The following is a 26,671-nucleotide window of genomic DNA, read 5'->3' as shown; positions in this document are numbered from 1 at the left end:
GAGGGGTTCCGGGTTCGAGTCCCGGGGTAAGGCACGGGTGTTAATCTACGTACGATGAGTTGATAATGGAAAGAAAAAAAAAAGGCTTCCGAAATGTAATGACCCTATGGCCATATTGCGCACAGCTGCAATGGCGGCTTCAGGATGACTTTTCGGGAGGGGCTATCGCACAAAGAAAGGTCGTAGTTGCAAAAAATGAAAGTGGTCAGATATTGGCCTTGGAATATTATTTACAAATTACAGGTTTCAAATACAGAACCTTAGTAGATCCATGCAACTTTTAATGAGATGAAAGTTTAACACATGAAATTGAATACTATTTAAGTAAACATAAATATACACTAATCAATGAAATTGGTCTCGGGAGGGGCTATCGCCCCCCCCGACCCCCCCCCCCCTTCTGGAGCCGCGCTTGCACCGCTGTAGACGTAAAAACAACAGCTGTCCGGCGTTGTAGTGTGTCTAGTGTCTAGTGTGTGGTGTGTGGTGTCTAGTGTGTGGTGTGTGGTGTCTAGTGTGTAGTGTGTGGTGTGTGGTGTGTAGTGTCTAGTGTGTGGTGTCTAGTGTGTGGTGTGTGGTATCTAGTGTGTGGTGTCTGGTGTCTAGTGTGTGGTGTCTAGTGTGTGGTGTGTAGTGTCTAGTGTGTGGTGTCTAGTGTGTGGTGTCTAGTGTGTGGTGTGTGGTATCTAGTGTGTGGTGTCTGGTGTCTAGTGTGTGGTGTCTAGTGTGTGGTGTGTGGTGTCTAGTGTGTGGTGTGTGGTGTGTGGTGTGTGGTGTGTGGTGTCTAGTGTGTGGTGTGTGGTGTCTAGTGTGTGGTGTGTGGTGTCTAGTGTGTGGTGTGCTCGGTCCCACCTTGTTGATGCCGTAGTAGGAGCGGCCCAGAGTGACGTCGTAGAAGACCTCGCACAGACGGCGCACGGCAGGACTGCGGTCGCACATCCTGATGAGCCTGGACACGCGGCGGTTGGACGGCAGGACCTCGTACTGCCCCGACAGGTAGAACACGTCCTGCGGACACAAGGACCTCCTCCTCACGCGCCATCTCGTGTCGGATACCTATTTCATTTTTGAAGTGAAAACTTCTATGGGAAGGTTTGGATAGTGAGTAAAAATTTACTCTACTACAATGCACGATTTCAACTATTAGCACTGTTGTTGCAGCGTGCTCTGTTGTCAGATATACGTCATAGAGTACATACGTTTTAGATACCTACAACATTTATCATGAAAATAATTTTTTTTAAATGTACATACATGAAACGTATTTTGTAATGGAAAATTGAGAACGAGAATTTTGGGAATACATTTTCTGTATTTTTTATAAGATAAAAAATTTTAGTTCTAAGCAGACACAATTAAAAAAAACCGCAATTTTGTAGTTAACCATTTTTGTCAAAAAAAATTTAAAATAATTTTTAAAGCCAAGAATTTTGGCTCTTTTCGGAGCATACCTTGTTTTTATTAATGATAGACTGCTACAAATATATCTTCCTGTGACGCATCAATCTGGCAACAATGGGCTCAATTTACAGTTAACTGCAAACTGAGAGTGAGATGCTCTATTTACTCTGAATTGATGTGGCATCACATTTTTAAGATGAAATTTTAAAGATAATAAAGGCTTCTTGCACGTGCATATCCTACTGACAATAGCTACTGTGCACGAATATTTTCATACCTGAAATCACCCTTGAAAATACAGGTTTTTTTTTAGCTGTTCAAAAAAAATGTTTTAAAAAAGATACGAACGAAAACCTGCACATCAAAATGCAATGTCTCTTGAACACTATTCGTAAATATACATTTTGACTAAATCATAATAACGGTTTGTAAATATAGTTAAGAACCAAGAAGCGCCATATTGGTTTCAGCAATTTTTAAGTCACACACACACATTTTTTTTCTCTATCTTTCGATCTCTGGCAGTCACACTTGACGTTGAATGCCGAATCAAATTTTTCGGATTGTTATTCCACTAGAAACCAAAAGAGTGGCATTGTAAATGTTGATTCGTTCAAAATCTTGAATCTCCGAAAGCTCTTTACATATTACTTTTAAATTTTGACAGAACGTTGCATTTTTTTATATACTTTTGGCTTTGTTAACGTGTACCTACTTCAAACAAAACAATTGAAAGAGGCATATCAACGCATGACAGTCATTAGCCAGTGTTGAAGGACGGAAAGGAGGGAGACGGCGCGAAAAGCGCTGAAAGCAAGATGGCGGGCGGCGCGGGCTCTACGCGAGCGCACGCTCTATGGCTGTACCCAGAGGCGGTCGTGCAGGGCGAGCAGCGCGCGCACCACCGGGCTGCGGCCGCGCGACAGGAAGGCGCCCGGCGCCAGCAGCACGAGCCCGCGCAGCGCCGAGCCGCACCAGAGGGGGCGCTCGGAGCACGCCACCAGCAGCGCCGTGGCGCCCATCGAGTGCCCCACGCAGCGCAGGGGCTCCGCTGCCCCCCCTGCCCCTCCTCCGCGGGCGCGCGCCACCAGCTCCGCCGTCGCCGGCACGTCCCACACGCCCATCTCGTGGAACCTGCGAGACGCACCCCCGACTAGGGTTACCAGACACTGATGACAAAAAAGGAGGACATTCACCTCGCAAAAGGAGGGCATTTCACTTAAAAAGGAAGACAATATATATTTTTAAAAAGCCATGAATTAATTACAATGGAGTACGATCAGGGGCGTAGGGAAGGGGGGGGGGATCATAGGGATCCATCCCCCCCCCGAAATGTGTGGAAGGTTTTTTTTTTTTTACCTGAGTTGAGTTTGTAATTTGTGATATTTTAATATTCAAAATCAATAATGTTTACAGTAGAACAATATTCAATGTTATATTATGAAAACTGCTAAAATAGCACCATTTTTCACGTAAAAATCCAAATTTTTCCGGGGGAGGGCCCCCGGACCCCCCGCTTCGTAAAGGGGGGTGGGTGAATAGCCAAATGTTTAATCCCCCCCAAAATAAAATCCTGGCTACACCCCTGAGTACGATATTTTACAATTTTTTGGCATTTAATACAGTTTCAGTATAAAAGAATCGAACAAACTATACGCATATACAGCATATTAAAAAACGCGCGCTTCTGCATGTGCTGCTACCTGTCAAGCTGTCACAGAACTAACTACTTACTAGTCGGGTGACTCTGCGGACAGCGCATTAGCTCGCACCGCGCGCTTTACTCAGAGTGTAACTGCAGGAATTATCTCACTTTATAAAAAAGCCGGACATTTTGGAGCATTAAGGAAAATCCGGCCGGACGCAAAAAAAAATACATAAAAAGGAGGACATGTCCTTTCTTTTGTCGGACGTCTGGTAACCCTACCCCCGACCCCCCCGCCGCGTGAGGAACACTCTACCCCCCAGGGAGCGATCGCACTGCGCGGTACATACGATCGTATTTCAACGTCAACTTCACGTGATTCGACGTGACAACGTCTGATAAATCGATGAACGCCGGCCGCACGCACTAAAAAGTGTCCCGTTACGCACATTGTACGCTTGCGCCGCATCTATATCTCTCTTCCACCCGATTGGAACAACCGTCGATTCGACTTTTTCCGAGGCACATTAAACTTGAAACACTCCCATTCGTTTTCCTACTTTTCCCATCATCGTCCTATCCTTAACAGAATAACGCGGATTGGAAAGAAGTTAAAAATAACAAACATGTACAATAATTATAGTTAAAATAATCTCTTCGTTAAATATATAAACATATTTTAATTAATGAGTGCAAATAAAAAGCAAATCTTTATATATATATTTCTTGTGTGCGTGTGTATGTCACTGAACTCCTCCTAGACGGCTGGACCGATTTTGATGAAATTTTGTGTGTGAGTTCACGGGGATTCGAGGATGGTTTAGATTCACAATTGGATATTTTATCTCGATTCTGAGTTAAGAAAAACTAAAAAAAAAACACGCTTTAAAAGCAAAAATTTCAACGCATTATTAGAAGCCATTAAGTTTTGCTATTGTAAGGAACTAAGTAGAGAGTAAGAAAAAAATAAAGATCCCGATAGTTTATAGCGTCGCCATATTTGTTTCAATTTTCAATACCCTTTTTGTATATTACAATTTAAATTGCAGAAAAAAAATCATGTTTCATAGCCACACAAATAGTGAGGATGGTTTAGATTCACAATTGAATATTTTATCTCGATTCTGAGTTAATAAAAACTAAAAAAAACACGCTTTAAAAGCAAAAATTGCAACGCATTATTAGAAGCCATTAAGTTTTGCTATTGTAAGGAACTAAGTAGAGAGTAAGAAAAAAATTAAGATCCTGACAGTTTATAGTGTCGCCATATTTGTTTCAATTTTCAATACCCTTTTTGTATATTACAATTTAAATTGCAGAAAAAAATCATGTTTCATAGCCACACAAATAGTGAGTGTGTGTCATTTCTCTATGTCCACGAGGTCTCGCCGCGTCAATTTTCTCCTTGGAGCGAACCCGTCCGCTTAATTAAATAAACAGCTTTTATCGTTGAATGATTTCATGATTTATTTAATGAAAATATTCTCTCATAAAAAAATTAGTTAGATAGACATTCAATAGGTGTCTTTCTCTCACTCTCTCTCTCTCTCTGAAATGTATGTAGCTTGCTCGCGGGTCAGTAATGCAGACAATCTTTACATTCTAGCTCGAGACTGAAAAAACAGTAAATGTCGTTTACAAAGACATTTTATGAAGTGTCTTCCCGTCATTACATTTGAAAGTAGAAACATATTTACTCAAAATTTAGGTAGTAATATATTTTTATTGCAAAGACTGAAATAGAGGTGAGAAAAATTATCATTTGTGAACATAAGAAAACTACTACAACTGTATCAACTGTTATGTTATAATGTTTAAATTTCTAAATGGTGCAAGATAATACAAAATTCCATGCGGAAAAAGTCGTGGGCAGCAGATACGTATAGTTATAGGTGTGGGGCTATGCATGCTGATTTTTCATAGGTATACTGCATGGATGCGAACATGTAAGAATAATCTATCTATCTTACTATAGTAAAACAGTACTTTTTCTGTATCCGTTTGTACGCGATTTTGATGAAATTTTGTGTGTGAGTTCACGGGGATTCGAGGATGGTTTAGATTCATAATTGGATATTTTATCTCGATTCTGAGTTAAGAAAAACTAAAAATACACGCTTTAAAAGCAAAAAAACTAAGCATTGTTAATAATTAGCCTCCATGGCAACGGGCTTTTGCATTGTTGTTGCCTTCTGCGTAACCATGGGAAAGGTTTTTGGTAACGGCAGTGGCGTGCCCAAGAGGAGGGGTATGTATAATGAGAAGATACAAAATGTCCAGCGTAGAAATACTTACCGCCATATCCATATCTCACAAAAAGTACATTTGGGCAGGACAATGTCTGTCGGGTCCGCTAAAAAGATATATAGAGAGATAGAGATATAAATAGAAAGATAGAGAGAGTTATAGAGATATACATAGAGAGATAGATAATTAGAGAGATAAAGAGAGATGCTTAGTATACGTTTAAAAAATTACAAAAAAAAATTGTTGAGGCATTGCAACGCATGCCGGGCATTATCTAGTTTATCAATGAAATTGTAGATTTCGTTTCACTCCTTCTTTGAATCCATACAAAATAGTGATAATTCAATAAAAATGATTCAATTTTATTCATAAAGTATGCAATCATTTCATCAATGTTTTGTTATGACGTCACGTTAAACTATCGTCCGTAAACCGACTTTACAGACAACCAATTTTTTTTTATTGATAACTATACACAATGTTCACAAAACAATGTCCCAGTCTCAGTGGTATATTATAACAAACCATTTACAACACACCACGCATCAAATGTTCAATATGTGCATGTACAAAACCAATAAGGGGGGGGGGGGGGGAGAAACAATTACATGGCGTTATGCCAGCGAAAAAGAGCTCTGTCGCCTCGACTTTAGGGACTTCGACGTTCAACCATTCCAGTGCGAAAGAGATTCCAATGAGAAGGGGCTTCGTCCTGTTGCCAAATAAAGTTTACAGGTTCACCCTCTATTAATTGGGGAAAGAACCATTCTTTCGTGCTGCGAGCGAGAAAACAACAAAGCATTACCTCGCTGTTTCGAGTTACTCTTTAATTGTGACCTTGAACCAACACTATCTAAAACGCTTATAGTTTATACTACTAAATTTAATAACTGGAACATTCTTTTATGGACACAGTGTGTATTTTTTTTACCTTTGGAGGCATAAGACAGTATGTCCACTTTTGGGCAAAATGCACTTTTAACCATAAACGTAGAAATGTCATAACTTATGAACAAACAACTTAGAAACAAAGCTGAAACACAAAACTTAGAAAAATCATAACTTAGAAAATCATCACCACTTAGAATCATCTACACTTAGAATCATCGACACTTAGAATCATCGACACTTAGAATCATCACAACTTAGAATCATCACAACTTAGAATCATCACAACTTAGAATCAGCACAATGCCGAAAAACACCACGCTGAAACACACAACTTATAATCGTCATAACTTAGAAAGTCATAACTTAGAACTGTCATAAATCATAAAATTCTGTCATGTGTTGTTCTAAGTTATGCCAGCAACTCGCTGTCGCAGATTGTTGTGAAGAGTCATTGCGTAAGAACGAAAGGTGTTCGCCCGCCGGCCATGAACTCAAGCATGCGGCCGGTGAAAGCTTGAAGGTCGATCTCACAGCAGTCCTCGCCGGTTCACGGTTTGTTATGAACTACGCGAGACACGCAACAATACAAGAAACGCCCAGACGCAAAAAAAGTTGACTAATGACGTTTTTCAAGTACCCGTTTGTATTTCAAGTTGTTACGATTCGGTTTACTATTCCGCCATCCGTTAATTGAAATTAAGGGTTCCGAAATTTTCAAAACATGGAGTCGTTATGTTTATACAATTCAACGATTTTATTTTTGCTTTGTAGCATCTTAGCTCTCGGTTAACGGCATTTCGTAGGGGTAATTTTCGTGAATGGAACGGAAGTGTGTAACCACGGTACTGCCATCTGTGGCGGATGACGCGGACCAAAGTTCACAAAGCTGTTTAATGAATTATAAAGAGATGGAAAGTATTTAAATAAAGTTCATTGTCAAAAATGAGGTCCAAAGCGGGTTTAAGTTATTTTTTTCCAAGTCTTTATCGCTGTTATCGAAGCAGTTTCATTATATAGTTTAAAATTTTGTTCTGCAAGTGGAATAATTCAATATTCGACGTAGCTGCTCTAGCAAATAACTCTAGCGGCTTTTTTACGGAGCCGTTTCATAATAGTTTAAAATTTCTATCTGCTAACTAAATGGTTCGATAGTAGACTTAGCAAACGTGCTGCTCCAGCAGCGAATTCTAGCGGCAGGCGCGGAAAGTACGTGTGTGATTCGCGTTCAGAAATGTACTTGAAAATATATTTTGCGTATATTTATCACGCTCGACATTGAACAGCGCGACGCATTGCCATTGTGATACGAATTCATTCCTGTCAATAAATAAGTTCTGTAATTTATATTATGATGTTTTAAAATTTTTATCTTCACAAGTATAAATTTAAGTGATTTTACTGCTTGAAAAAAAACTGAAAATTTATTATTCGTTTTTTTATTTGTTTTAATACTTTGTTCTTAAGTAACTTTAGTTAATGATTTATTTAAAACAAGTCTTGAATACACATATATTAATGTTATCAAATACATAAAACATACACAGCACGTTAGTGTATGCTTACAGTAACACTTGTGCAAACCAGAGCATTAAATACAGACTACTTGGAAACATAATTCCTGTTGCTTCTGTGTATGAGGCTTGTCGGGCTATAATGGGGAAGAAATACTTTCTTGTGGCCCACCAAGTGTTACAAAAATCCTTACTGAATAATTTACAAGTAGATAATTTTAAATAGCAGCGTATTGAAAATGCTAGGTTACAGATATTAATTGCTATGCCTTCGCAAAAATGACAAAAAAATCTATTGATAATATTAATCATCACAAACATGAAACACACTGACCGGAAACTCGCAGCGAGAGAGTACGCAGAACGGAAACCTGAGGGCTGCCATACTCGTCACGGACTTCTATAACGACTTGATGTAAGTTTTTGGACATACGCCATTGCTAAACTCATGTATGTATGTAGAAGAAAACTACAAAAAAACCCAAAAGACAAAAAACAAAAAAACAAATTAAGAAAAAAATTGCTGTTGTCAATAGGATATAAACACCACATAGTATTCCATAACATGAATATGGTCAACAAACAAAGAAAAATGGACTAACAGAACGAAAAAACCTCACAAATGATGACAGCACAAAAATATTGAACCCAAAAAAATTCAGCACAACAGTTGAAACGAGACAAAAAAAAACACGAAAAACGGAAAGACGAAAGAAGCACAATAGTTTTCCAAAACAGAAACAAGCGACGTTTCGGGAACTGCTATCTGCTCCCGTCCTCAGGCAGAGACGCACATGGTACGAAAACACAGGTGCGACTCTGTTTGTTTTTCTTTGTTTGTTGACCATATTCCTGTTATGGAGTATTATGTGGTGTTTAAGCAATTTTTTTGCTTAATTTGTGTTTTTTTTTGTCTTTTGGGTTTTTTGTAGTTTTCTTCTACAGACATATATGAGCTTAGCAATGGCGTATGTCCAAAAACTTACATCAAGTCATGCACTCCCATTGCACAAATCTTTCAAAGATAATGGGACTTCTGCAACTCCTGAGCTTTCCATAAACGACGGATAAGTATCCTACATGCTGTGAAACCTTATTTCTGTGGCTTGGGCTGTGGAGACGCTAATTTTTTTTTTCCTTAAGCAAGCCGCAGTTAAGTTTAATACCGCAGTGGCGTGTCTTTAAGGAGGCGTATCTGCTTGCAACACCCCGTGGACCATCAGCCATCATCAGCCAGCGAGGCGCGTTCCACCAGCGAGGCGCGTTCCCTTCGCTGTGTTGGGAAACGACCAGTCACGTGCCGGGAGTTGGGGGGGGGGGGAGGATATGGCGAGAAGATGACGTCATCAGCGCGTAGCCAAAATTGCAACGCCCAGTGGAAGTGCAACTGGAATTGAAATACAATAATATCATATGTCATAATTACTTGCCGAAAACGCAGGTGGCATGATAGCACAAGTGCATACTTGCGTGATTACAGTCTTGCCCACTCGCATGCCTGCACATGCGTGTACACGTGTTTCAAATATTTCTGTACACTGGGAATTTTTTTTTAAAATGGAACATAATTATTCATGTAAAACTACAGATGTGTGTACATTTACATGAAAACAAATGCATTACTGCTAATGCAGTAATACTGCATTTATGCACTGAGTTGTCCCAGTGCCTCCAATAGTTAAAGTTATTTGTAAACCGTTCCATGAATAGCTTATCAGGTACAACTGTACACATAATAAGCTTGATACTACAAAATAATGTCAAATTGTTCAATGTTCTATTACTTTTTCTATGGCTTAAAAAAAATGCTTGAACGAAACATCACTGCAAATATGAAATTATGCGTCAATTTTCGTAAGAAATACTCAGTATTATCTCGAAAAATTTATTTCATATATTTTGCACACATTTACAGTATTACAAACTATTTCTTAGCAACTGGTTTCCGATAGAATCTTTTTTTAAAGTAAAGAAAATGTTTTTTTTTTCTGTGTCTTCTCTTCAAATTTCGCAACTCCCTAATCCGTGAAAGTTTCACTTATAAGGTGCGTGACGGCCACGCACCGAGCTGTATCCCCCTCCCTTTCCCATCAACAATCGGGCCGGGTGCCAAGAGCTTGTTATTGCAAGTGCACTTGCATCATTGAGAACACGTGCGGTGGCAATGGCGGTTGCCGAAAACACGGCCCTCCAGGGAGACACCCGCGGCCCCCGCCTGCAGACGGGTCGGTTACGCAACCCGCGCGGCGGGCGGGTAGTGCGCGGTTGCCTGGCGCGGCGCCTCAAGGCGCAGGAGGGTCAAGGCCGCAGGGAAAGAATGACACAACTCCGTGCGAACGGAGCCAAGCCGTTACCACACCAGGGACCCACGCAACCTGCTAACTGCCGTCCCGAATGCAAGAACCCCCTGCAGCCACGGAGGCAAGACCCGACTGTCTGTGTCTGATGACGGGAATATACATCAGCTCCCGAAACGCTGCAACCTTTTATTTATTTTTGTCTTGGGCAACGTACCGTCGTCGTTTTTGACTTGAAAACGTCTAATAAATCGATGAACGCCGGCTGCACGCACGAAAAAGTGTCCCGTGACGCACATTATCCCGTTACGCTGTGTCCCGTTACGCTCATTGTACGCTTGCACCGCATCTATCTCTCTTCCACTCGATTGGAACAACCTTCGATTTTACTTTTTCGAGGCACATTAAACTTGAAACACTCCCATTCGTTTCCTCACTTTTCCTATCATCGTCCTATCCTTAACAGCATAACACAGATTGGAAGAAGTTAAATAGCAAACATGTATAAAAGTCACAGTTACAATAATCTATTCGTTAAATAAATAAACATATTTGAATTAATGAGTGCAAATAAAAGTAAATTTATCAATTATATTGTAGATTTAATTTCAATCATTCTTTGTATCCATACAAAATTGCGATAATTCAATAAAAATGATTCAATTTTATTCATAAAAGTATGCAATCATTTCATCGATGTTTTGTTTGTGACGTTGTCACGTTAAACTATCGTCCGTTAACCGACTTTACAGACAACCAATTTTTGTTGTTGTTCAGGATATCTGTTCTGTGTTCACAGTTGGGTTCCTCTGTCAGTCGCTGTGTTTTCTATTGTTGTCCTGATTGCAACTGACTCATCGTTATCAGTCCACTGTGTTAATCTGTGCTGTGATACTGTTCTGACTAATTCCTTCAACGGAACTGATTTTGGCTGGTGTCCTGAGTGTTTTTATATTCATCTTTCTTTGTTCGTCATTCGGGTTTTATTGACGACAGAAGGTGAAAAATAGTAATGGGCATACGTCCAAAATGACGATTTGAATCAATCTTCCCCATCACTGGAAGAATCAAAGACGATTATTTGACATTTAAGTCAGGATCAAAATGACCTTATTCCCAATTGGATAGAAAACTTTAAGCGGTTAAAAAGGAGTTTAACGTTGATTCCTGACGTTTTGGGTAGTTATAACTATTTTTTAACCCACTTCACGGTGGCATTTTCTACGGTTATTCCTAGCGATTTCCTTTCATGCAGTCGAACAAACAACCAGCCTTTATGCAGCTACGGTTTGCTTTGTTAACCAATTGCTAGGGGCAAGTATTTTCCCCCGAAAAGATAGCGCCGATTGCTCATATCTGACAACTGCAATGCTCTAGAACCTGTATTTTTTTTCCTTATGAGGAAAAAATAAACACAATAAACTTTTATTTTAGATTCTCTTGTAATTTTTTTTTTTAAATAACGACTTTCATTTAAATAAACAACTTTCGAGATTAATGCTAAATAAATTACTAAATAGTACAACACTAAATAAGGTAGGCCTACATATAGGTGTAGTATTTAGGAAGAAATACGAACATTAATTTTCATAGATCTTCAAACTATTTCATTATATATAATTTTGTAAATATATTGTAAATTTGGAGAAGATAACTAAGTTCGACAAAAAAGTTCAACAATTAAGGGATAACACATGTATACACAATAACATAGACTGTATTCATAATAATGTGAAGGAGGCCTGAATAAATTCTTTGTACCCGGGCTCTCAGTTTCTCTGGACGGCTGTGTCTGAACCACTGGTTTATCGCAAATAATAGAGAAAGTAGTTAAGGCTGCCCGCCAACCTGGGCACACGTGCGGAAGAAAAAAAAAATCAAGCGATTCGAAAACCGCTCGAGCTAATTATCCGGGTGGGTCGGTGTACGAAAAGCATTTACATAAGAATTCGCCGAGGACGAACGAGCAGTTATGTTTCCGTTGTTTGTTTTTTTATAAAAATGTGAAAATAGCTATTAAATGACTCAAAAGGAACTTGCATTACGCCTTCATCTTGAATTATGCTTATAACTACCCTGTGGAAGACTAGAAGACTGCGCGCCAGTCCAGGAGGAGATACCTACTCGCCTCCACTCCCCTCACTAACACAGATACCTACACCCCTGGGTACTGAGCATCTGGATCATTTCTACGACCACTGCAAAACTTGTCGCTGTTGTCAAGGTCATTTCTTTGAAATAACTAACCGTGGGACAGATTTAAAGTATTTGATCCTCATTTTTTTTTGTGAACTACAAAAAAAAAAACAAAAAAAACGAATGGGAGTGTTTCAAGTTTAATGTGCCTCAAAATAGTCAAATCGATGGTTTGTTCCAATCGAGTGGAAATAGAGATAGATGCGGCGCAAGCGTACAATGAGCGTAACGGGATACTTTTTCGTGCGTGCAGCCGGCGTTCATCGATTTATTAGACGTTGTCGCGTCAAAAAAAATATTTTTTTTTTCAAACATAAGCCTAAAAACCAGTTTACTTATTTCTAACTTCAAAATTGACCAATTTTAATCCCCCCCCCCCTTTTTTTAAACCCCCATAGGGGAATGAATATCTCAAAATTCGTTTGTTGGTGCTCACCTAGGTTATACAAGGGACACCAGCGGTTCGAGAAGTGCGCTGTTAAAACTCCGCGGAGCGCACACCATACTATTTTCACTTGGCTGTTGCGCCATGCCTCCGTAAAAGAAAGAAGAAAAGAAATATTAATTCATCTCTCATGCACACTACCGTCCTAGGAGCTGTTGTGAATCAGTAGGTTTGAAAACATGGCGGACAATACCTTGTGCACACGACCTACTGTTAGTGTTACCGTTATTTTGATACGTAATATCTTAGTTCTCGTATACGGCATTTGGTGGGAGTAGTTTCATGAATGTAACGGAAGTCAAGGAACGGAAATGTGTAACAAATACGGTGATGCCATCTGTTGGTGATGGTGCGAGCCAAAGTTCACAAAGACCAAGGGAAACAGTAATGTATAAACTGTTTAACGAATCTTAACAAAGCAGACATTATTTTAATGAAGTTCCTTGTCGAAAATCAGGTCCATATCCGGAGTTAAATGTTTTTTTTTTTTTTTTTTTATGCTGCGGTCGGTGGCGTTTCATTATATAGTCTAAAATTTCGTTCTGCTAATCATATGATTCAATTGTCGACGTAACTCATCCAGCAGCAAATTCTAGAGAAGAAGCTGGGGAAGCAGGGGGCGGAGACTCACGTGAAGGTCCAGAAGTCCCGCTGCTCGGGCGACAGGCGCGTGTGGTTGCGCGCGAAGGCGTTGCCCCGGAGGTTGCCTAGCCACACGTCGTAGCCCTCGTCCGCCAGAAGGAAGCCTGCGGCAGTCAACACCACCAGTCAACAGTCAACAGTCAACACAGCGCAGAACAATCACACACCCGCGCGACGCGGCACCTCTCGCACATATCTTTCAAGTTCATAATTTTATTTTAAAACCTTTTGTATTTTTTTTTTTAATTTATATAAATGTTTGCATGCCCGAAAGATTTTTTTTGGCCAAATTGCTTTTTGACGTGACAACGTCTAATAAATCGATGAACGCCGGCTGCACGCAAGAAAAAAAGTGTCCCGTTACGCAAACTGTTCCGTTACGCTGTGTCCCGTTGCGCTATTTGTACGATCGCGCTGCATCTATCTCTCTTCCACTCGATTGGCCTATGCGTCCGAGGAGAAGAAAGACAGCGGCAGCACACAACTTAGGCCTACATCTACACGTGAACTGTTTCGTCGACTGGTTATAAAGTGAAGTGAAAATTGGATGTGGTTTTCATTGCTTATTACAACAACAATTCTGGCAATAAAGGTTAATTATCCTTGCATTTTAAAAATCTGATTACTAGTATAAATTCAAGTATTTATTATTTTATTAATAAAAAAGTAGCATCTGTCGGCGAGTGCAGTAATAATAGGTTATGTGAGATATTTAATTACAGTTTATTTATATGAAAACTTGTTCATAATTTTATTTAAACGAAAAGTTTATGTGTTTTTCATTGCTTATTACAACAACAATTTCGTCAATAAAGGTTAATTATTCTTGCATTTAAAAAATCTGTTACTAGTATAATTTCAAGTATTTATTCTTTTATTATTAAAAAAGTAGCATCTGTCGGCAAGTGCATAATAGGTTATGTTACAATTAACTAAAAGATTATGATGATTCATATAATTGATGATAGATATTTGATTACAGTTTATTTATATGAAAACTGGTTCATGATTATATTTAAACTTTATAGCTAAACGCCAGTTTTTAAAATTAATTACAAGTCATCTACACGTGAAATGTTTCGTCGACTGTTTATAAAGTGAAGTGAAAAGTTAATGTGGTTTTCATTGCTTATTACAACAACAATTTCCGCAATAAAGGTTAATTATTCTTGCATTTTAAAAATATGATTACTAGTATAATTTAAAGTATTTATTCTTTTTTATTAAAATAAAAATGATTCAATTTTATTCATAAAAGTATTCAATCACTTTACAGACAACTAATTTTTTTAGTTACGCCCTTTTGAATTGTATTATAAAATATATTCTTAATTTGCGGTCACTTAATTTCTTATTGCTAAAATTATCGGTAAATAGCACAGTTGTCAAATATTTTTTTTATCATTTCATAAGTACATATGAAAATATTTTCAATTTTCTGAATATTAAAAGAAACTGATTTCTTGATAAAAATTTCGTGTATATTAAATTTATGTTCGTCATTTTTCAACGGGTGACTTAGGCAAAGTAAAACCTCCTAGTTTGTAAATAAATATAATAGCAGGAGCAGTAATGAGCCTAATTAAGGCCACAATAATTACGACTGACATTTGAGCCGGGGGAGCTCATGGCAACGCTAACTTGCATCACTCAGCGTGCCATCTTAACAGACGCGCATGTGAAACGTGTGCCATTAAGCATTAAGCTCGAATCTTGTGTCCGCACGGCGGAGAGACCCAGCGCTCGTCACGTGACCGACTTTCTTCAGCTCGCGTTTCAACCCTCGAAGCAGCGAAAGGGAAGGTGCAAATTTTGGCGTTGTGACATTGGCCAGCTAGTATTTAACTGGAGCCTGTGCAGTAATTAGCACTCGAGCGCGACGGAACAGACTGTCAGACCCAACCGACGCCTACACCGACCACCGACTCACAGCAGACCAGACGTATGTCAATACTAAGGCAGCCAGTCTTCAGTTTAGGGAAGCCTTAGATGTACATCGAGTTCTGTTCCTGCCCGAACACGCCCGAATATTCACCTTACGGCCAACCTCGGGTTTATTTATATATATTTATATTTCTCTGTTTATTTTAATGTAGCTATACTAACCTAACTAACTGTCCAGAATGTTTTAAAGTGTTTTAATGTAGCTAACCTAACCAACCACTTTTAATATTTAAATTCACTTTTCCTGCGCAAAAATAAAACAAATCCCGAGGTTGGCCGAAGGTGAATATTCGGGCGTGTTCGGGCAGGGCCAGAGCTTGATGTACATCTTAGGCTTCTCGTCTTCAGAACGGAGTCTAGCTATAGCTGTACTTCCTGCCAACTTGGCTTAATGAAGATACCGAAAATCAAATACATAGTTAATGGATACGTAAACATCAGAAAAATAAAATCCATTACAAAAACAAGTAGAAGTTTTCATGTATAATTTCGGCTACTCTTTTTTTTCTTTCGATTCAGCAATCCTCGAATTTATCTTTAAAAAATAAATTTAATTAAAAGATAAGTTAAAATGAAATCCGTAAGTAATAACAATAATAGTGTTAATTTTTTTCTCTCTGGAAAAATTGTCATTATTATTATTGAAATAAAATTACATTAAAGGAAAAGGATATTAGTTTTCGTATATCAGTATTAGTAGTATTTTCTGTAACCGATAAAACTAATCTTTTTGACGCTGCGAGTCTTTCTTCAAACTAAATCAGTTGTCTCCGGCATAGCTACCCACGAATAGTTAAGATAGGTGGTGGGGGAACCGGTAGAGGAGGAGAGTGCGTCAGCTGCGACGCCACTCCAACGCATGCGCTAGCGGTCGAATGGGGATAGGTACGTAGCGTAGCATGCATGCTATATGCTGGTTGTAGCGGCCGGCAGGGGAGAGGTAGAAATAATGACATAGCAGTCATGCTACGGAATTCTTGTGACGCTGCTTGTATTTGTCTACTCCTCAGTTTCCGTAACGGCTAGCGGTTGACGCAACCATATTTCTTTTATTAATCCGTGTGGAAAAGAGTTATTGATTTGTGCAATTAACTTAATACCTCAACTACCGGGCCGTGTACAAATATTGATGATACATTTCCTAGGGATTTAGAACGTATTAAATCTCAAACGTTTGTGTCGTAATTTATTTGAGCTATAACAAGCAAATAGTCACTATGACAGACTGATAATTATGCGGATAGAAGATTCACAAAAAATGAGAAACGAATTGTTGTAATTAATTCAAGTTTTTTTTTGTTAAAAATTAAATAACGAATTACTTGTTTAATATATCTGAAAACATTAACTTTTTTTTTCATTTGAGATGATACCCGCATCCTTAAATATTCTTGATTATTATCTCGTGTTCAGTTAAGAATAGTGATTGTATAGCTCTTTCAATACCCAATAAGCAAGGAGTTTCATTTCTGTCGCACGTGGTTACTCTCACTTTTATTTTTTTTTTTTTTTATTTTTTTTTTTTTTAGTTTCGTTAGGTTTGTTTCTTCCCAAAGCGGCGCGAGGTCGGGCGATAGACGTGTGCGACCTTTCCTCGGTGGCTCGCCATGTGGCGGGGCCCCCGGGGGCTGTTTGGGGGGGAGTGGGGGGGGGGCAGAGCCTTGCGACACGCCGGGCTGACGGACTGCGCGACCCAGTTCGCGGCTTGGTGGGGGGTTATCTCCCCCCCGTCACGGCACCGAATACTACTACTGCACCACAGACTGAAAGCTACGGCCACGCCAAGCCCGTGTTAGCTATATGTTCGCTATGTTGGCGACGTCGCCAGGTGTTCGGTTCTCGACACTCCCCCCCCTCCCCCTCTTAATAAGTCGAGAAGCCTTCTTTTCACATTCGAGAGAGCCACACCCTAAGTTCCCCGAAGTTCATACTCGCTTTTTTTTTTCCCAGTATCTTTAATGTAGCTATCCTAACCAAATCAACCGTCCGCAATGTTTTAAAGTATTTATAATGTAACTAACCTAACCTAATTGGCCATTAGTATCCTTTTATCAACACATTTACAATGAACAAAAAAAAAACAACGAAGATGCACGCTCGGGCGTTTGGCTCTATCGTCTGTGAAAAGAAGGCTTCCCTAAAAAGTCGTTGACTTCGCGCATGCGCAGATAAAAAAAAAAAAAAACCAACCTTTTTTTTCGCTGCGGAATTTAATGACGTTTACTTTCCCTCAGAACTGTGTTTTAAATCGTCAAGTAGACGGAAAAGTTTATATCCGCGATTATGGAATGAATCGATGGAACAATACAGAAGGCCGTATACGCAGGACGATGCCTGGGATTTGATACCAAGGGAAATGCTATCAAACTGGGTTATATTTATTCTGAAGTAATCCATAAATTTTGGTTTCGTCCAGACAAGCAACTGCTTCATCAAATGATGAAATTCTTCAAATTATTTTTTTTATATTAAATCCATGAACCCATTTCTTTTTAAGTTCACATACTGTAAGAGCCAGCTGAATATTATCATGACTCGAATCCCACGGCATGCGTCTCTCCGACATCGCGAACTAGACCATCCTGTCCGGCCGCCTGGCGCAGCGAACATAGTGAAGTTCTCGGCGCGGCCTCGGCTTAGGCCGGACTTACAAACCTACGTGAGATGGAATGTAGCGACCCATGTCGTTCCAGCCAGCCAACATTTATTCGACGCTGCTGCCACCTGTCGCCGCAGACTGGAAGCGCATGAGCTGTAGTTCACGCGAGACAGGATCTGGTGGTCCCAGTACGTGTTGGTGCAGCGTTTGGAATAATGATATATATACAGGATGTCCGTGAAAGACCGCACGTTTTGTTTTGATCAGATAGAGAATAAATTTCTGAGACAAGGAAGTCTTTGCCGATTTTTGATCTGACCCATAGGTAATTAGTAATTAATTAAAATGTAGTTAGCCAATGATGAGCGCGCACATGCTCGCTTACTGCTGCTTGCCCTCTTATACTCTTGGCGCGCCGTGAGAGACATGTAACTTAGGTTCACACCTCATACTTCATCTATACTCCCCCAGGCATGTGATCCCGTTAGGGTGTTATACTGGTTAGGAGAAAGATGGGTCTTTTACATGCCTGAAAACTGTTGCCAGTACCCAACATGGGTTCCGGGAACCGGGAAATAGATTCGCCATTTCCAATCGCAGCATGTTACTGACGAGCGCACGGCTAGGTCGGGAGGTTGAGAGACAGTAAGCAGTAGTAACTCGCACTTCTCTCTCTCTCTCTCTCTTTCTCTCTCTCGGTAAGCACAGACACACACCCCCCCCCCCCCAACTCGTCTTCTTTCTCCTAGAGCGCGCACATCATATGTTAATTATTTTAATTTATTACTAATTACCTATGGGTCAGATCAAAAATCGGCAAAGACTTTCTGTCTCAGAAATTTTTTCTCTATCTGATAAAAAAAAAATTGGTTGTATGTAAAGTCGGTTTACGGACGATAGTTTAACGTCATAACAAAACATTGATGAAATGATTGCATACTTTTATGAATAAAATTGAATCATTCTTATTGAATTATCACTATTTTTGTATGGATACAAAGAAGGAGTGAAATGAAATCTACTATTTAATTGATAAAATTACCTTTTATTTGCACTCATTAATTCAAATATGTTCATTACCTTAACGAAGAGATTATTTTTAACAATAACTTTCATACAGTTTTGCTATTTAACTTCTTCCAATCTGTGCGTTATTCTGTTAAGGATAGGACGATGATAGGAAAAGTTGAAAAACGAATGGGAGTGTTTCAAGTTTAATGTGCCTCGAAAAAGTCAAATCGATGGTTGTTTCCAATCTAGTGGAAGAGAGATAGATGCGGCGCAAGCGTACAATGAGCGTAACGGGACACTTTTTCGTGCGTGCAGCCGGCGTTCATCGATTTATTAGACGTTGTCACGTCAAAAAAATAAACGTGCGGTGTTTCACGGACATGGTTGATCGTGTGTCAGACCGGGAGGATAAAGGTTACCCAGGGACTGGCCGCGCGGCGCCAGCAGCCAGCAGTCCGAGGCCATGAAGATGCCGTGCAGCAGCAGCACCGGCGGGCCCAGCGCACCGGGCAGTCTCACCCGGTGCACCTGCAGCAGGTAGCCGTCTGCCGTGGCCAGCTCGTGGCTCTCGCACACGTAGCGAGCCTGGCGCCGGCACAGCTCCGCCTGCGCACACGCCTCTTCTTCAGTCCTCCTCCCCCCCCCCCCCCCCCACACACACACGCACACAAGCAGGGGCGTAACAACAGTGGGGTGGGGGGGGGGCAAGGGTATTTTGCCCCCCCGCCCCACCCCCACCCACTTCTGAAACCTTGAAGTGTGGTGGCAAACGAGGGCAAAGAAATTGCTGTGTAATCAATTTTTTTTTTTTTTTTAGATAATAAAACTGCTTAAATAGCACCATTTTCCACCTTGAAATACAAAATTTTCCCGGGGAGATCGATGATACTTTATAAAAAAAAAGTATATTGCCCCCCCCCCCCCATTTTGGAAATTTAGTTGTTGCGCCCCTGCTCACAAGCACACACACTCACAAAGTACACACAAAAACACACACATACTAAAAAAAGCACCCACACTTAATCTTTCTGTACTTTCACACAAGTAGTATACAGATGGCGATCCGGGAACAGGCTTCCCCCAGGACGTTGTCTCGAGGTGCCCCGACCGCCATCTCGGGTTGTGACGTGTCACGGGCGGCCATCTTGATTGACCTCGAATCCCGCCGTGTGGAAATCGAGCCATCCCACCCACGGTAGTTGCACTCTTAGTTACGGTAGAACCTTCCGCCAAGATCAAGGTCAAAATCATCCAAGATGGCCGCTCACAGCGTTGCGATCCAAGATGGCGGTCGGTACTTCCGGCACCCTGTCCTTGGATCGCTCTTTCAAACCATGGAAAAAATATATTCGAAAATTCAATAATTCAATTAATGATTTTGCTGTAGGTATCATGATTATGTGCGCAGTTAAAACTGGAAATATATTCAGGGAACGGTTTACAAATAACTTTTAACTATTGGAGGTTCTGGGACGACACAAAGCCTGAATGCCTGAGAACACTTTTTTTTAAGCGATTGATTTAATGTAAATGTGCAAATTTACAAAAAAAAAATCTGTAATTTTACATGAAAATGGCTGTTCCATTTACAGCGCAGTACTACTCCCTGAGGCAATACAAATGTCAAAAGTTATTCTAATGTGAAATGATTAAAACTCTTATGAATTTCAAATTATGTAATAATAACAACAACAATTAATGTCCATAAAATTATTTGTTCATGGGGGAGGGATTTGAAAAAAAAATTTCCCGCCCAGGACCCAGGGCTTTCAGCCGCCCCTGGTAACCGGCGTTCTTCGTGAATATAAGGGTTGAAACCAGGTCCAGGAAACGACTGCTGGGGATGTCTTGTGCATGCCGCACGAAAAAAATAAAAGACAAGAGGGTGGTGGGGGGAGGGGTCGGTTACCACAAACGCCGAAATACCATAACGCCGAATGTCAAAATTGACCACAACGCCGACAGCTAGAAAACTGCTGTGTACCACAACGCCGAAATAACAACTGAATGAATTTGTGTGTGTTTCTTAAATGTACCTTTAACGCCGAAATACCACAATGAAACCTAACCTTACCTAACCTAACCTAGCGTAATATAACCTAACCTAGTCTAACCTAACCTAACCTAGTCTAACCTAGTCTAACCTAGCCTAACCTAACCTAGTCTAACCTAACCTAGTCTAACCTAACCTAGTCTAACCTAACCTAGTCTAACCTAACCTTTGTGGCAGTCCTGCAATAACATTTTTCGGCGTTGTGGTATTTCGGCGTTGTGGTGCGTCCCCTGGGGGGAGTTGGGGCTTCCCCCTCTTACCCTCAAAATCTTAATGGCTACGACAAAACGTGAGGACAAGAGCCCCTACGCCGAGGTACTGATGAACAACTGACTTACCGGGGTGAGGTACAGCGGCTCGCCGGTCGACGCGATCGCCGCGAGGCACCGCGCCAGGGCCGGCAGAAGATGAAGAAGAAGAAGAAGCCCCCGCATGGCGGGCGGACGGACTCCGTTCCGAAAACCCCGCTCCGACCGCGCGCCACCCTGCGCGCAACAACAACAACACGTAACACGCGCAAGCGCCTCGATTACCTCACTATCGCCACCAGGCCAGGGTCGCGGCCACCGCGCGGACAGGTCTGGCAACTTAACTTCAAACTCACCTTCGCTCTCCAAGACGCGTGCTCGCGGCGGCCCTGCGAACTAACGGCGCTAGTGGTAGCTGAACCCATCATTGACGCTGCGCTGTGTTGAATGGGAGCTTCCTTATTTCGTGGACAATTTATGAAATTTGTTCCCCAGATTACAATATTTTTTTTTTTCATTCGCTTGGGTGCTTGATAAATGTATAAAATGTACAAATGCCATAATTTTTTTTCTTCTTCAGAATTTGTTAAGTTGAAGTGATGCTTCAAAGAAAACTTTTTAAATAACAATCAAGTCTGGGGCGTGGCATGGCAAACTTGCCGGCTCGGGTTCGATACCCACTGGTCTTTTGTTTTTTTAATTTTCATATTTTTTTTACTTATCACAATTTTCAACTTTTAATCACGGAATTAAAAAAAAATGGACCAACTTACCAGCAATATATATAAACAGAAACTCACTGCTGTCACCGCAACACTCTGGCTAAAGATTGCTTACGTTTGAGTACTTAAGAATTAACAGTAAGTATTAGCACTGTTCTTAAAATACGACTGTGTATACAGGTGTAATGAATTATATATATATTTATCATTTTAACGACAGTCATAAACCGTTGCATCTTTATTTCTACACAAGTAATATTTTAAGGACAGGTAGGTATATACATAAAAATATCTACTATATACTTTAATAAAAAAAAACACACAAACATTGTCCTTACCAAACCATTCAAAATTTTTGACAACATATTCTGAAAACAAAGAATTGTGAGGTCTAGTAAATTTTAAGCAAAATCACTTTATTTCAAATTTTCCACTGTCAAACGCCTTACTCAAGGGACGTAGCCTTAAATTCATTTCGCGAGGAGGGGGAGGGGGTTGTTATTTTTTAATGAATTTCTGCCAAAGGTTTATAATAAATAGTATAAATAATTTTACATATTTTTTTCTATGGGCCTAAATATTCTATTTTATGTATGACCTAGGAAAAACAACACAAGTATCTGATGAGTTAACAGCAAACGCAAAAATATACGAGAGTGAAAAAAGGACTATAGAACCCGCGAATTTCAGATAATAATGGACCCAATAAACACTCCACTGATATAGTTTTGATGGACGAACGAACTGTTATTGAGGTTTATCTATGACTTACAGTGTAACCAACAATGGCGCATGTAAAAAAAAAAACAATTTTCCCCATTGCAAGAATCATTCAAAGGAAGTGTGGTTGAGGATGCTTGCCCAACTTGACAAGTATGGTCAAATGTATCACTCATCTCCCCAGCAAGGCGGTCATTGGTTCGATTTCCGTAAATGGGAGAACGCGGCGGACTTCATCTGATTCAAAACTCACCCGTCTCCATAACGACCAGATGCCGACCAAGTTCAAGATGGCCGCCTGGCTGGGCAGACTTCCAGGTGTTAAGTCGCCAAAATTACAAACCGATCTCTATTTATTAAAAGTGTCCGATTACGAATCGCATTTAATAACGATTGCTATATTTCTATGCATTTTCGTTCCATGGTTTCTTCTACTACGTGTACTATAAAGACAAGGAGAAAAGGCTTAAAACAGGTGTTTTCACGCAGAGATTAGATATGCATACAGATGGAGCATTAGGTCCGATTCAAGACAAGGGGTATGAAGCCAGAAGGGGAGAAGGATTTCAGCGTACTACACGTACCAAAATGGCGGTCGTTTGTTTACAAATATATCAGCTGTAGCTGTATTTGAGTTTAAATAGGAGAAAAAATGTCAACTCAAAAGCATTACGTTTGTATTACGAAGATTCTTTTTGGACTTTTAATATATTTAAAAATATTGACCAGTAATATTTTGATCTAACTTTCGTACGAACAGCTGATATAAACATAAACAGACTAAAGCGATATTGGTGTATGGTTTCGACTCTCCTCCTCAGGAATTGATTCGTTTGATAACAAAGCTGAGTTTGAACTCACGTGACCGGCGCGCCGTTCGCCGTGTTTTGTTTCTCTCACTCCGTCGCGCCGCCAGCAGCTCTCGTGCGGGCTGTCCCCACGCGTCTGGCCGCGGCGCGCGCCACGGCCGCCTCTTATACCGCCCGCCGCGCCGTGGGAACCATAGAGCAGCGGCGACGTAGAAGGTCCGTCCGCCGCGCGCCGCGGGAACCATAGAGCAGCGGCGACGTAGAAGGTCCGCCCGCCGCGCGCCGTGGGAACCATAGAGCAGCGGCGACGTAGAAGGTCCGCCCGCCGCGCGCCGTGGGAACCATAGAGCAGCGGCGACGTAGAAGGTCCGCCCGCCGCGCGCCGTGGGAACCATAGAGCAGCGGCGACGTAGAAGGTCCCGTCCGCCGCGCGCCGCGGGAACCATAGAGCAGCGGCGACGTAGAAGGTCCGCCCGCCGCGCGCCGTGGGAACCATAGAGCAGCGGCGACGTAGAAGGTCCGCCCGCCGCGCGCCATGGGAACCATAGAGCAGCGGCGACGTAGAAGGTCCGCCCGCCGCGCGCCGTGGGAACCATAGAGCAGCGGCGACGTAGAAGGTCCGCCCGCCGCGCGCCGTGGGAACCATAGAGCAGCGGCGACGTAGAAGGTCCGCCCGCCGCGCGCCGTGGGAACCATAGAGCAGCGGCGACGTAGAAGGTCCGCCCGCCGCGCGCCGTGGGAACCATAGAGCAGCGGCGACGTAGAAGGTCCCGTCCGCCGCGCGCCGTGGGAACCATAGAGCAGCGGCGACGTAGAAGGTCCGCCCGCCGCGCGCCTTGGGAACCATAGAGCAGCGGCGACGTAGAAGGTCCCGTCCGCCGCGCGCCGCTCCGACACCGCAGCTGCCGACAACGGGCAGCCCACGGCCGGGACTGCAGGGAAGCCTAAGATGTCCACCAAGTTCTGTCCCTGCCCGATTACACCCGAACAATTCACCTTCGGCTAACCTCGGGTTTATTTATATGTATATATATTATATTTATCTGTTTATTTTAATGTAGCTATGCTAACCTAACTAACCGTCCATAGTGTTTTAATGTAGCTAACCTAACCGACCACTTTTAATATTCGAATTAATTTTTTGTCCTGCGCAAAAATAAAACAAATCCCGAAGTTGGCCGAAGGTGAATTGTTCGGGTGTAATCGGGAATGGCAGAACTTGATATGCATCTTAGGTCTCCCGGGACTGCACGTCCGTCGGTCACGTGAACAACAGCCAATCAGAGCGCTCGAAAAATTTCATCCGTCAGCCCCCCCCCCCCCTCAGCACTGTAAAAGGTTTGGCAAACTCTTACTTTTGACGGACGGACGGACTACATCTATTGTTTTAGCTGCGACAGCCAGTTGTTACTAGATTGCAGGCCTGCGGTGTTTTTACAAGTCGTTCAGATGTTCAGTATAACAACACTGCGGTCATTAAAGCTCACGTCCAAACAATTCAATCACGACTACGAATTTTTCCGATTATATGATAATGAAATAGGGTACAAAAACACTACATAAATAGTAAACAAATTCAAAATAATTTTCTGAGAGAAAAACATTGATTATTAGTAGTATATGATAGCCGGTCCTGAAACTGGCTTCTGGCTGTGGAGCGGGGAGCCGAGCCACATCTCTGACGTCACGTCCATCTCTGACGTCACGGCGGCCATCTTGGATGACCTTGACCTTGACCTTTGACCTTTGCCTGGAATTTGATCCTCAAAAATCGCCAAAAATGACCAAAATTGGGCAAAAATTGCCCAAAATTCCTCAAAAATCGCCAAAATTTCAATTTTTTTGAAAAAAATTTCCCGTTTTCGAGGGAAAAATTCCCGTTTCGAGGGAAAATTTCCCGTTTTATTCCGTAAAAATCCCAGCAGCTAGAAATTCCTGATAGAGGCTTAAGCATCCTTAACTCAAGCCTCAGTTAAGCCTCTTTTAGGATTATGACGTCACCGTTGCAATTTTCGTTACGCCCGCCATCTTGAAAATCCGCAATTTTTATGTTAGAAAATCGGGAAAAAATTTAAAAATCATTAAAAAAATCATTTGATCGAACTAAAAAAAAAATATTAAAAACCACTGTTGCAGTTATCGTTACGGTAGCCATCTTGGATTATATAAATGTTGCATATTTCTTTACACCCGCCATCTTGGTTGAGTACCATGCCATTCTTACACTTTACGTTACGACCACCATATTGGATCCTATTAATGTTGCAATTATCGTTATGGTCGCCATCTTGAAATTTAGTCGCCATCTTGTAATTTAGACGTCATCTTGTAATTTAGACGCCATCTTGGAAATCCGTAATTTTTATGTTAGAAAATCGGGAAAAATTCCAAAATTCATCAAAAAAAATTAACTTTTTAGAATTCTGATTGATTATATCGATTCCCGTCCTTGGTTCGAAACCGGTGAGGGCAAAAAAAATATCACATCAGATCCTTCCTCCACAGAAGCCACCTACAGACTGACCTACCACCACCAATAACAAGGTATTTACCATCAGCTGGTATGACGTCATGTCCGCCATCTTGTCTTTGTCTGCTGGAGGCCGCCATCTTGGTTTCGTCTGCTAGAGTGTGCTGACGACATGTTAGTATAATGTTCTGTTCACCATAACTTTGACCTCTTATATTGACATTGTACTTTGTCATTGACCTTGAACTTTGACCTTGACCTTAAACTTTGACCTTGAACTTTGACCTTGACCTTGAAATTTGACCTTGACCTTGAAATTTGACTTTGACCTTGACCTTTAAATTTGACCTTGACCTTGAAATTCGACTTTGTCCTTGTAATTTGTCTTTGTCCTTGTCGTCCATCATGGATCCGTCATTTTATGTTTAGTACATGCTAGCGGTCATTGCCCTTCATCATGTTTTCGTCTGCTGCTGGACACCATCTTGTGTGTACTTGTATTATAGAGTACATTTCCATCATGATAGTTTTATTCTAACCTGTTACAGTGCAGTAATCATTTATTATTACCGAGGTGCCCGCCATCTTGAAATTTGGCCGCCATCTTGAAATCATGTAATTATTTAGCTAGAAATGCGGGGAAAATACCAAAAGTCTCCGAGGAAATCAATTATTAATTTACATATTGAATCGATGGATCACTGTCCACGGTTCGATTCTTGACCAGTGACAGTTGTAACTAATTATGAAATAAATTTTAGATTCTGTTTTCCATTACCTTTCACGGAGTTTATTAATCATTCACTCTACGAAAAACAAC

The 26,671-nt window shown here is 41.1% G+C and overlaps 1 protein-coding gene across 1 annotated transcript in view; it reads right to left on the bottom strand.

Annotated features, from left to right (window-relative positions):
• The window catches only part of LOC134539637 (lipase 3-like), a 43,660-nt gene extending 19,432 nt beyond the window's left edge, over positions 1 to 24,228 (bottom strand). The window contains exons 1-6 of the mRNA XM_063381823.1: positions 23,434 to 24,228; positions 21,221 to 21,367; positions 19,249 to 19,435; positions 13,265 to 13,379; positions 2,268 to 2,535; positions 853 to 1,008 (exon numbers count right to left, since the gene is read on the bottom strand). Of these exons, the coding sequence (XP_063237893.1) occupies positions 853 to 1,008; positions 2,268 to 2,535; positions 13,265 to 13,379; positions 19,249 to 19,435; positions 21,221 to 21,367; positions 23,434 to 24,228 (1,668 nt within the window). The remainder of the gene's footprint in view (positions 1 to 852; positions 1,009 to 2,267; positions 2,536 to 13,264; positions 13,380 to 19,248; positions 19,436 to 21,220; positions 21,368 to 23,433) is intronic.
• Between the last annotated feature and the right edge of the window lie 2,443 nt (positions 24,229 to 26,671).

The sequence above is a fragment of the Bacillus rossius genome, chromosome 15, assembly GCF_032445375.1.
Source record: "Bacillus rossius redtenbacheri isolate Brsri chromosome 15, Brsri_v3, whole genome shotgun sequence".
Taxonomy (NCBI): domain Eukaryota; kingdom Metazoa; phylum Arthropoda; class Insecta; order Phasmatodea; family Bacillidae; genus Bacillus; species Bacillus rossius.
This window is presented reverse-complemented; position numbering and strand designations above follow the sequence as displayed.